The following is a 13300-nucleotide window of genomic DNA, read 5'->3' on the forward strand; positions in this document are numbered from 1 at the left end:
GAACTGATGATGTAACAAACTGCTATTTTAATTTCTCCTAGTTTGTGGGGACATCCATGGACAATTCTTCGATTTGATGAAGCTGTTTGAAGTAGGAGGTTCTCCTGCCAACACACGGTACCTCTTCTTGGGGGACTATGTGGACAGAGGGTACTTCAGTATTGAAGTAAGTTTGCTATTTCTCTTTTTGAATACAAGGCTACTTGCAATGCGATTTTAATAATACTCTGACAAATGCATGGCTGTCTGAGAGCTTAATAGAAATCACTATGAACGGCAAGCATGGGGTCAGAATTTGTTTCACGTAAAATGTCACTGTATTAGGGTGGAAAAAATAAGTGTTTTTTCATAAAAAGTCCTTTATTAGTTTAAAAAATACATTTTAAAATCAATTTAAAATTACATTTGAAATTATAACAATCTATGTTAAAGTCTATATTTACCATAATCTATTAAAACAGTGTAAATTGAATTTTAAAAAAATTGAGTAATCGTGTGCTGCTGAAGTTTAAAAAAAAAAAATCAAACCACTGAACTGGTGGAAGTCACTAGCTAAACACCTTAAACCAGAATTTGATGAAGCGCTAATCCAGCATTTGACAGCAGTAGTCCTTTCCACAGATGCAGAGGGAATATTTTCTTCATTGGCTTATTCAGATAAATTAGTTCAATGACTAGTTCATTCAAAGTTACTAAACTGATTGGGAGCTAAAAAAGCAGGAATACTTATTTTTCTGTTCAACTCTATGAATAAACAGTAGATGTGAGGGGATGAGATCTACTAGTTCTAAAATTTTGAAAGACATTGTGACCAGAAATAACCAGTTCAATTTACCAACTACAGTTTATTATTGTTGGTATTTATTTATTTATTTATTTATTTACTTGTATTATTGTAGTGCCTACCAGCCTTGGTCATGGCCAGGATAGGTTTTTTAATTATTTAGTTTTAAATGTAAAATATGTTTTGAAAAAACATTTTATCTTATTTATCCAGCACATTTTAAGGTAGTTTATTTAACTAATAAAACAGATATTAAAATGCTGTTTTGTGCATTTTGAGTTCCAATTTGCATCCAAACGGAGCTTTACACAAATCACAAGAAAAAAAATCATTTAGTAAATAAGAAGGGCATCATTCACCATTTTCTAACACAATAAAAACATTTAAAAATTAAGAATCTGAATAAATATATTAAGCTATAAAATTGCTTAAATAATTGTGTATAGATGTAATGTATCCTCATGGTTAGCAAAAAAGAAATATAAAATATAGCGTAAAGGCTATATTTATTGGGCAAATCAAAATGCTTTAGGACTATTTAAGGTTGATTCTTACTGCTTTCTTTAGGAAAATAACTAAAAATTTCAAAACAAAATTAAAACTGATGATGTAAATCAAGGTGTCCTGCTTGCTGATTTAAATCATGATTAAAATAGTTTAATTAAATCAATCCATCCAGCACTGCATGTTTAAAAATGCATTTCACTCTTTTCACTTATCTAAATTTCACCTATCTGAATTTCAAATTATTTTTGTTTTAGTACGTTTATTACGGTAGTATCTATGGGCCGACTGAGAATGAGGCATCTTTGTGCTAGGTGCTTTACAAACATAGAATACAAGACAATCCCTACCCGGAATAGCTGACAATCCGAATAGACGGGACACAAAGGGGTTGGCAAAGAGATATAACAAACGAGTGGAGTGAACAGAGTGATGGTTTGCAAAGGTTATGTTAGTTCCATGATTTATTTTAACTTTTAATGGTTTATTTAAATCCTTTGGGTGAGGTTTGGTAAAATGTGGTGTGTGGGTGGGGGGAATTAGCTAAATGGAAAGACAAAGAAAGGGAAGGGAGGATTGGGAGGCATTGGAGTCAGGCAATCAGCACAGGGGAGAGAAAGTTATGATAAAATTTTGGAGAGATCTGAACTACAAGCCTTTTAATGGGCAGCCTAGAGCACTGACCCTGCAATTGTTCCTCTGCACCCTTGCGCTTTGTACAGATACAAGGGTCCATCCTCCTGCACCCAGTTGTAGGATGAGGATGTGCTATTAGCAGGGGCGGCTCTAGACATTTCGCTGGTCCCGCGGCTTCAGTGGACCTCCTGCAGGCATGCCGCCCCAAGCACGTGCTTGGCGTGCTGGGGCCTGGAGCCGCCCCTGGCTATTAGGTAAGTCATCAGTGTGATTATTTTTTCAAATTGGGTAGGAGCCCTATGATAAAATACAGGTCTTGCCAGAAGTGACTTTGGTTATTCAGTAGACAGCAATCTTCACTCTGAATCTGTCCTGATCAACTTCGCAACAAAAAAACAGCGTGGAGTGTCATGTCTTATCTTGTAGACCCCAAATTAACCAGTCTAGATAGCTAGAATTTCAACAGTAGCTAGTGCTAGTATAGATAGGATGGATGCATAGAGAACAGTCTAAGACTAATGAACTGCAGTGTACAGGACCCATCTTCCAGAGACAGCATCCACAGTAGCTACTATAGCAAATTTAGAAAGATATGAAAAACTGCAGTATGTAAGAACTCTCTGGTTGCCTTACATGGTTCGAGATAAGCATCGGCTCTCTTATCTCAAGAGGATCATTTTCCTGGCGTAAGCTTTAATAGAAAGTGGAGCCTATCTAACGTGACGTAGGTTACACGATCAGAGATCCAGTTAAGTAATGAAGACTTAAATTGCATCTGTTGTGGCAAATTTAGGACCTGTCATTTACCACAGTGCAAGTGTGAGCAGGTTAGATGACACGATGGTAAAAATGCCTGAGCCTGTCTGTGCTACAGATCATTGCTGAGCCCTCCCACCCCCACCAACCCCCCTTTTTATTTTGGACAGTGCAGATAAGGGGCTGTTAAGCCGCCTTGTAGCTTCCAAATAGAATAAAAAGGTGGGCCAACATACTAATGAAATACAAATAAAACATGTCACTTTCTGCCTTCCACTGCACAACACACAGCAGTTTGAAACTGACACATTGCAGTTCAGACCTGGCTGTGTTTCTGTGGTGGGTGAAATTATCCCTATCTGTAGGCTGCCAGGTATTTAGAATCCTTCTGGATGAAAGGTGTTATATAAATGTAAGCCATTATCATTACAAACAGAATTGGAAATTGCGTAGGGTAGGAGGAAGGAATTTGAAAATGCAAAGGGAAGAGATTAAAGCACACTGTGTATCTATTAAATGTGAGTATGTAGAATAAACAAAAATAGACTAAATTGATTAAAATATAGTTGATGCTGCTTAGCACAATAAAATCTCTAGGCATATTATAGACTGTAAGGCCAGAAGAGACTATCATGATCATCTGTTCTGACCCCCTACACATTGCAGGGCACATCCACCCATTCCTGGAGTAGGACCAATACCCTGTGGCTGAGTTACTGATGTCCTCAAATCATGATTTAAATACTTCAAGTTAGAGTATACACCATTTACTGTAGTTCAAACTGGCAAGTGACCTGTGCCCCACACTTCAGAGGACGGCAGAGACTCTGTGGTTTTTGTTTTTGTTTTTGTTTTTGTTTTACCTATCTCACTTGGGAGCAAATTCCTCCCTGACCCCAAATATGGTGATCAGTTAAACCTTGAGCATGTGGTAGATACACCAACCAAACACCTCAGAAAGAATTCTCCGTAGTAACTCAGCCCTCCCCCACTACGTCCCATACCCCTCTGTTTGAGATATTTGCTAATAGCAGTCATGGACGGGCCATAGACTATTGTAGGCAATCTCATCATACCATCCCCTCCATAAACTTATCAAGCTCTGTCTTAAAGCAACTTAGGTTTATTGACCCCGATACTCCCCTTGGAAGCCTGTTCTAGAACATCACTCCTTCAATGGTTAGAAACTCTCATGTAATTTCAAGCCTAAACTTATTGATGGCCAGTTTATATCCACTTGTTCTTGTACCAACATTGGCCCTTAACGTAAATAACTCCTTTCCCTCCCTGGTGTTTATCCCTCTGATCTAACAATAGAGAGCACTCAATTTCCTCCTCCTTCATTTTGTTAGGCTAAACAAACAAAGCTCCTTAAGTTTCCTCTCATAAGGTAGGTTCTCCATTTCTCTCATCATCCTAGTAGGCCACATCTGAACTTGGTTCAGGTTGAATTATTTTTTCTCACACATGGGAGACCAGGGTTGCCCACAGTATTCCAGATGAGGTCTCACCAGTGCCTTTGTAATGGTAATAACGCTTCCCTATCTGTACTGGAAATACTTACCTAATGCATCCTAGGATTGGATTAGCCTTTTTAACGGCCACATCAGATTGGTGGCTCATAATCATCTTGTGATCGACGAGTACAGCGAAGTTTTTCTCCTCCTCTGTCACTTCCAACTGGTACCTTGGTTGTTAATCCCTAAGTGCATGATGTTGCCCTTTTAAATTTCATCCCATTTCTATTACTCCAGTTTTCAAGGTTGTCCAAATCTTCTTGTATGATATGCCAGTCCTCCTCCAGATTGGCCATACCTCCCCACTTTTGTCATCCACAAATCTTATTAGAACACTCCCTTTTTTTGGTTCCAAGGTCATTAATGAAAATACTAAATAAAATCCATCCTAAAACCAATCCTTAAGGAGCTCCACTAGTAACCTCCCTCCAGCCTGATAGTTTGCCTTTCATCATGACCTTTTATAATCTCCCCTTTAAACCAGTTCCTTACCCACCTTTTCAGTTCTCATATTAATCCCATCTTCTCCAATTTCGCTAATAATTTCCCATGTGGGACTGTACCAAATACTTAACTGATTTTCTAGATCTTATCTACCTGGATTTCAGTAATTTTTTCAAAGAAAGAGATCAGGTTAGTCTGGCATGATATACCTTTTGTGAAACCATGTTGTTTTTTGTCCCAATTAATCTTTACTTCTATGTCCTTAACTACTCTCGCTTTCAACATTTGTTCTAAGAACTTTCATACAATTGAGGTCAAAACTTGTTGGTCACTTTTTTCTTAAATATAGATGCAATTCTCCAGTTATAGGATATCACCACTGAGTTTATGGATTCATTAAAAATCCTTGCTATTGTTTGGAATTTCATGTGCCAATTCCTTTAATATTCTTGGATGGAGATTATCTGGGCCCTCCAACTTGGTCCCATTAAGCTGCTTGAGTTTGGCTTCCACCTTGGATAAATATTAATAAACAATTAAAATTCTACATTTTCCTCCTATCTTCTGCCCTTGCAATGTTTTCAAAGGAAATGGTTATTCTGAAGTGAATGGAGCTTGCAGGGATGAGATAATGAGTTAAAAACTAACCTAGGAGAGGAAATGCCCAGAGAATAAGAGTTATTTTATTGTATAGGTGTGAAATTGTTGCTGCTTCCTACAGTAATAATAATAATAACTATTTATTAAACTTCTATTTCAGTAGAACCTAAAGGTTTCAACCAAATTAGAGCCCCATTATGCTAGCTACTGTAAAGACGTATATTAAATTGAGTCCCCACCCCACAGAGTTTGCAGCCTAGAGGCCCCAGTCTTCCAAAGACATACACACATGCTTAACTTTAGGCATGTTGGTATTTCTTTTGATGTTAATGAGACTGTTCACATGTGCAAAATTAAGCACAGTTAAGATTTTGCAGGATCAAGGCCTAAAAGACAAGTTATCATAGGCGGATGAAACAAACGAGCGTGTTTATTTTCTAGATAGAATGATACAAGGCATAGCCTCTTGTGACTGACTGAGACTTTCTGCACCAATTATCTATTTTTTCTTTTCCCTTGGTTGTTCCTCAGTGCTTCTTTACGCAGAATAACAATCTTCTGCAAATTAGAACATCTGATTAGGTAAACTAATTTCCTAGACTCTAACTACTCATAATGTTTCCGTGTTTGTGGAATGTTTCAGGTTTTTAGCAGTGGAGTATGGAACTCTCAGTTTGCACTTTCAAGCAAAGTCAGTCCAGTCATGAATAAAACTGACTCAAATGAATAACACAGGCCAGTATTTTTAAATCCAAAAAATAGTGGTGACGTGAGTGACTCTGCACTAACAGTAACTAGAGCCAGGTAACAGGTCAAAAGTTTTGATATCGATCTGAAAACTCTTAATTCTCTTAAATCATCCAGAAGGTCAAATGCCTAGTAGCGTATGCCATACCATCTATATATATCTATATATATATATATATATTTATATGGTGCTTTTCACCAAACTCTTGGGGGAGGGGGGAAACCATGTACACAAAATTTAATGCAGTAATATTGTATACTTATTTAAATGAAATGTTATATTTGCCCATCCTTGCTCTCACTCAGAAATATATAGAGGCTTAAATCTTTCATCAAATTTTATTAGAGAAATGTTAAGCATTTTTGACAGGTTTGGCAAAACAGTTCAGACAAAACAAAAATAGTTTCAAACTTCAAAACAAACAAAATGTGAGTATTTGAGGTTCATAAATTTATATACTTCTGCTTTTGCTGGTATATCATCTGGAAACAGTCTATGAAATTGCAGAAGAAGCTGGCCCTTGCTATTCCCAGCATGAACCAAGTAGTTCTGGAAATCTTGGGGAAGAGTCTGATCTTCAGAAATTTCCACTCTGACTTCCAGACCAAAATTGGTTTAGAGAAGCATCTGAAATTTTAAATCCTTATGTGAACTCAGCCTTTTAAAAATTATTTATCAACAGCATCCAAGAAATAAGTTACATACAAGTAAATACTGTTGCTAAGTACGTTCTGGATAAATAAGTTTCTTTTTGTTTTGTTTTTTTTAACTGAATGCTGAAAAAAGATTTATTTCCCACATCCCTCACTCACCCACTTTCCAGTGCCGTGTGGGGGAAGTAAGTGCCTTTAACCTTTCCTAGTAGCCTGAATTCTCTAATCTGTTCTCAAGTAAACATCTTAGTTCTCAATAAATATTTTTGGGCCGAGAGGTAAGATTTCTTGTGTGAAGTGTTTATTTTATTCTTTTTGGCAGAGTGAATAAGGCTGTTCTTGAAATACCTTAAATATCCAAGGTTCTCCTCTGCATATTGCAGAGATCTTTCCCCATGCCTACAATTCTAGTTCCCTGGGGCCTTATTTTCACCAATTTTGGTGAAGAATCCTAGATCTAAAATGGTCTATTTTCAAATTGCACAGAAGCCCAGATTGAAACATCTCTTTATTTCAGGGCAAGTCAATGTCCTTTGTATTGCTGAGCAATAGCAGACTCAATTCCAGGGCATGGGATGGTAACAGTGATATCACCACGCCGGTGTACATTAATGAAGAAGCAACAGGCTTTCAATTAGCCTGACATCAAATGGGAGTTTTGCCTAAGCAAGGAATGAAGCCTGGCTCATCTCCAAGAAGATCTCCTTGTGGAGCTCCCCCAATAATGGGAGGAGGAAGTTTTGCTTTCTCCACACCCACTGACTTAGTCACAGGTGTGTCCGCAAAACTCTCAGAGGCTGCTCCCTTTCTCCAAGGCCCCATGTGGTCTCCACCATCTCTCGGGGCCCGCACCACTCCCTGCAATACCTGGCAGTGCAGCTCTGTTGGAGTTATGCTAGCAGAGCCTCTGAGTAGGGGTTCTTCCCATGTGCAGAGTGGAAAAGGTACAGATGAAGCTCTGTTATGATTTCCAGGTAATCTCCCTGGGGGCAGGTGCAGTTCTAATACCCTGCCTGCTTTTCCTACCCTTTTCCCCTAAGCAGATTGTAAACACACAGAGAGCCCTTTGTGGGCCACAGGAAAGGGAGGGAGATTATGTAATGAAGGAAGCTGACCACCCCATCATTACCCCCACCCCTGTTTGCAGAAGCAAATCCATGTACAGAAGCAGAGATGTCCCTGGGACAAATTGAGCCTGAACAGGTGGTCCCAATTGCACAAAATTTGGATTACAAAATAAAAAGGTGGCCTGGTTCAAGAGAGAAGTTCAGACTGAAATCTAACTTCCAATTGAAGTTCCTAAAGTATTTGTTTAAAAAACTAAGTGAAGCATTTCATAACATGAATTGGGTTATTTGTTAGCTCCCCTTGTTTTGCTTTAAAAAGAGTCTCTCTTTAAGGAATGAACTAGGGACTGCATGAGCTGAGCAGTTAGAAAGGAAAATAACTGCAACAGTATTTTTGCATATGATCATTTAAAATAAAATCATATGGGAAACCACTTAGAAGAAAGCATTTCAGTAACTAAGCCTAGAGGTGATAAAGGAGCGTGCAAGTGTCAAAACAAGATGATAAAGCAGCCTGGGAATATTCAACAGATGGTAAAAAGAAAACTTAATGTCTAAAATATGCTTCTCAAATAACACATTAAAATAAAAACTACTCTGATTCTGGCCCGGGGAGTGAGTGGGAGAGGAGGAATGGCTTACATTGTAGATTTCACAAGGGAAGATTAAAAATTCCACAACAGCGGCAACACAACTCTTTTGCCTTTTTAAATTGTAAATATGCCTAATGTAACCTCTGGATGCATGTGCATCAGATATAAAATGACACAAGATAAAACAGAATGAAATTCACAAAAAGGCAACTCAACAAGAACTTGCCTCACTAGAGAAACCTGAAGGCAAATAAAAATAATCCATTTTTTAAAATCCCCCTGATGATTAAAACAAGCTTGCGATTTTTCAGCATCTCGTGAATTTTGAATGCTTGATACTGGCAATACTGGGTCTTTCTGATGTTTCTCAAAGCCTTAAAGATAGATTTAGGAATAATCCACAACATCTAACTGATGAATAAAAGAGGCGTTAAGTAGACTGCACAGATATTAGTGATGGATGACCCTGTCAAAACTTCAGATTTTAAATATGAATTTTTTATTTAAATTACTTATTAAATGTAGCCATATCATGCAGAAGAACCTTGGTGAGACCACTTCACCATAATAATAATAAACACTTTGCATTTCTAGAGCACCTTTCATCCAGAGAACTGGAAACACTCAGCAAACATTAAATGAGCTTCACAGCATGCCTGCGAGGAAAATCAATATTGTGATTTACATTTGACAGACTTGTTAGCCGAGACACAAAAACATTAAGGAATTTTCCTGAGGTCACACACTGAGTCAGTGGCAAACAAGGAGCAAAACGAAAGAGTCCTTCCATTGTGCTGCATTCTGTCCAGGAGGGAACACTGCCACCCCACTGTAGCATATAGGGCTCTGAGGGATCACGGTGGGTGAGGAGTGACTAAAACAAAAGAAATGCTCAGAAGACAAAGATGCTGCTCAGGTTTTAATAAAACCTTGTGATCAACCATATTTAGACACAACAAATCCGGCATCTTGGCAGGGGTTTAGACTGGATTACCCTTGTATTCCCTTCTAATCCTATGATTTTGTATAAAATGTGGTCAGATCTGCCTGGTACCTGCATAGGGAAAAATCACCAGGCTTATAATTAGAATAAAATGTCGTCTTTAGAAAGAAACACAAACCTTCAATGGGGAAAGGTGGCCTCTTTAACAGAAGAATAACTCTAGCAGATTTCAGTGATAGGAAACCTGAGTCTCACCATTTAATGATTTATACTAACAAAAATTTATACTAACAAAATATAACTTTGTCACAATTACATTTACAAGAGGGGAAGGTCAGGTTTAAATGTTGTGACATTAAAGTCTGTTTCGATTCTGAAATGCAACTATGTATATGATAACTGCCTACTTTGGCTAAAAGATTTTTTACTTCAGTTGCTAAGGTAGAACCAACGTAGCTAAGAGGGAGTGAGCTGGCTGCTCATCAGTAAATTAGCACACTAAATTAGAATTTTGTGACACTGTTACCCAAATGTCTCTGAGGGCATAATGTTAATATGCTAGCCTACATTTTCAACAGTGGCTTTTGTAGTCTTTAGTACCTAACTTGAGATGCCTTAAAGTGACCTGATTTTCCAAAAGTGCTAAGCACACCTGTCCTCTGAATCAAGCCCCTTTTAAGGTGTCTCAAGTTGGGCACTGAAAATCACTAGTGGTGTGAAAATTTAAGCTTGTGCAAACCCCTGGCTTCATTACTGCAGAATTTATTATTAGTGATGATGATGCATATGATGGGGAAAAACAGCTTGACTTTTAGCTGGTAGGTAGAAAAGCCACCTTTTCATTTTTATAAACTCAGCACGTCTGTTATAGAAATAATTGAAAGACACTAAGCATAAACTACATGATGCAGTTTATTGAGTTATATTTTAAATACTTGACCATTTTTTATAAGCTCAGTCTGTGAGCATATGAAAGTAGTTCAGAGATCTATTAGCAGTGACCAGACTGGGAGGTCACTGCTATAAATTGTCATAAAGGACCACAGAGGAAAATCAATATGAATAATGCATATTCTTCGTGCAAAACCCCAAGAGGGAGGGTATCCTTTTGTTGTTAAGGAATACTTTCAGTTTTTAATCATGTTTACAAAAAACAAAATTCCTGTTTTGTCTCCTTAATAATACTGTGGACTATTAACACTGAAGGGAATTTTAAATAGCTGGGGTTAGATCCTCAGCTGGTGTAAATCAGTTCTCCAGCCTTGCAACTTCTGGAGTCATTAACAGCTCTGCAAAGTGGATAGAAAACGTTATGAAATCAGAATGGTTGTATTTACATGTTCTCAGCAGTCACTGTTCTTCTTAGTGTATGCCCAACATGCCTCAAGTGGCAGATGACCAGGAATCTTCACTGAATTTGGTCCGCCAGTTGCCTCATTAACTTCTCCGGGCTGGGTACTAATGGGGAGTGCCATGTGAATGCTGATCCACTGTGCTGACACGTAAATGATTACACCAGGTGCAAGGCAGTAGAGAATTAGGCCCCTTTTTTTCACCATTCAGTTTGCATTTCATTTTGTCTGTACAGCGAAAATAGGTTTATCAAGTAGTTGTTCTCATTCACTAGCACAGTGCTACAATGTTTGGGGTGCAAATAATATAGAGGAAGATTAACTCTAAAAGTAACACTTGGACCTTAAAAAAACCCAACCTATTAGCTATTGTAAAATTTTGTTAAAAATAACATAATTTAAATGTTAGACTTGAATTGCGTAACAGTATCAGAGGAACAAAGGGCTTTCCCCATTAGATCAGGAGGTCATCTAGTCCAGTATTCTGTCTGACTGGCTAGCACCAGAGGGATCAAAGGAAGATGCAAGAAACCACGCCATTGGTAAATGTGGGATAATCTGTCACCTCAAGGAAGTCTTCCCCCTACTACTTAATAGCTAAAATCTCTATGCTTCCAGGCTTAAGACAAGTTTATCTCCCTCCCAAAACTCATCTTTTTGCATTAACTGTTATAACGCTAAATATTCTGTTATCTCTCTGAGTGTAGGTGTCTAATTAGTTTTTGAATCTTGCAAATTTCTTGTCCTGTTTAAAAAATATTGAAAAACCTCCTAACTGTATAAGTAGATTATGGAAGAGGTCCAGAAGGCTTACAACTCCTCTAGTTTTTTATTAACAAAGCATCGCATATATGAAATAAAGTCTCTGGGCAGCGTTTGTCCCAATTTTTGAAGTATCAAAAAAAGATAAGATAACTTGGCAAGAGCCATAGCCTGAGGTTAACTTCAAACACTAGATCTCTTTCTCTCACTGTAATCTAGAAGTGCGTGACATTCAGCTCCTTTTCTTAGCACTGCTTGATATTTTGGAATTTAAGCAGTGTAACACACCAAAGAGATCAAAGGGTTCAAGAACTCCTGAACACATGATCAAGTCAAAAGATGCGGTTGTGGTCAAGCTATTCAGATAAAATTAATGTTGATCCTTTGAGATCAGACCTCTATCCTCATTAAAAGTGTAATGCTCAAAGAATCCTTTCAGATGCAGAAACTTGCAGAAGGCTCCCCACAGGTACTCTCTGTGTGGGTAGATGTGAACCCTAGGATAGCTGAGTTCTGCCTCCCCATACGCACATAACCCTCCAGGATGTCCACGGTAATTTAATACTGATTTATGTCCGACTTAATTTACCTGGTTCTGCCTCTGCACTTTGACATCCTTTCCCATTCCCCTACCCCCAAGAAGGTGGTGGTGGTAGTACTGTCCGGAGGATGAAAAGAGGCTGGGTGAGCTGAGAAGTGTGCTGTGTAGATGCAGGCTCTCCAGTCTGAGGGAGTTGGTCTGTGCCAGAATTCTCAGGATCTATTGGCTCTGTAGTTAGCGTTCTCTGCTCCTTTTATTTACTGCGCTCCAAACCTCCGGAATGGAAGCAGAAAAATTTGTGTGTATAAACTCCAAACTTCCAGACCTTTATGCATACTTAGCCCTAAACTCAAGAGAAAATTCACTTTGGTGTTTGTGTTTTATGTAACTATAGTTACAGAATAAATAGTGTCTTTACAAAGAGCATGAAAGAGTTAAATTCATTTTTAACATAGGAGGAAACAAAGTAGAAACTGAAACATTCAGAGATTAAAAAGATCATCAATGGCCTCATCCCCTTCCTCCTTATGACCAAGAAATGTCAAATTATAAGCGAGAATGGAATCACCAAAAATGGTTCACTAAAAGCGTGAGGGTTTCAAAGTGTACATTGAAATACTTCAAAAAACAAACTCTCTCAAATCCCAGATCATTGACCAAATACTGTTAAAGTATAAGTGAGAGTTTTTAAAAAAAGTATAATAAATACATTTGGTAGATTAAATCAAAGTCTTTTTATGTATATGCTAAAACCTGAATTCAGGCACTTTCTTTTTCTCCTGCAACAGACATTGATCTCATTAAAACCCAAATATTACTTAATTGGGTTAACATTTTCAAATCTGTGTGCCTGTGGTTATGCACTGTTATAAAAGGGCCTAATTTTCAATGGCGCTGAGCACCTTAATTTAAAGATTGTGGCATGAGTTCACCTCAGACTATGGAAAGCCGCCTGCCAAACCTTGTTGCCCGAGGATCTAGAACCTGCCAGCACTGTCCACATGGTGGGTGGAGCTAGACAAACCATGGGTTACTTAACTCTGCTTGACTGACTGATTCCAGACTTGTGCAGAACTGCCAGTGTTCTCTACAAGTTTTTTGTATACAAATTTTTCAATTTTATGAATTCAGTGATTTTTCACTAGTGCTTATGAAATTGTTCCAGGACAATATTTTGTTACTTCTGTCATGAAATGCAGATTTTCCTGTGAAATGGTTTCCATGGCAGATTTCTGTCCAACCCTCCAAGATAGAATGGTCTCATTTTCCCTGGACATGCAAGAAAATAATTCTCAGGAGCTGTGGTACACAAATGTGTGTAAAAAGAAAATGTCACTTAGCAAGATTATAAAACTACATTGAAGCCTAATAATTTCTACGAAGCTACCTTAAAGCTTGGG

General features: G+C 38.0%; 1 protein-coding gene across 4 annotated transcripts in view; it reads left to right on the forward strand.

The window, feature by feature from the left end:
• Positions 1-13300, forward strand: part of PPP3CA (protein phosphatase 3 catalytic subunit alpha) — a 320675-nt gene that overhangs the window by 217438 nt on the left and 89937 nt on the right. For all 4 annotated transcript variants that reach the window (XM_039540970.1, XM_039540969.1, XM_039540972.1 and 1 more), the window contains one exon: positions 42-166. In XM_039540970.1, coding sequence (XP_039396904.1) covers positions 42-166 — 125 coding nt within the window. The remainder of the gene's footprint in view (positions 1-41; positions 167-13300) is intronic.

The sequence above is a fragment of the Mauremys reevesii genome, linkage group 5 (assembly GCF_016161935.1).
Source record: "Mauremys reevesii isolate NIE-2019 linkage group 5, ASM1616193v1, whole genome shotgun sequence".
Lineage (NCBI taxonomy): Eukaryota > Metazoa > Chordata > Testudines > Geoemydidae > Mauremys > Mauremys reevesii.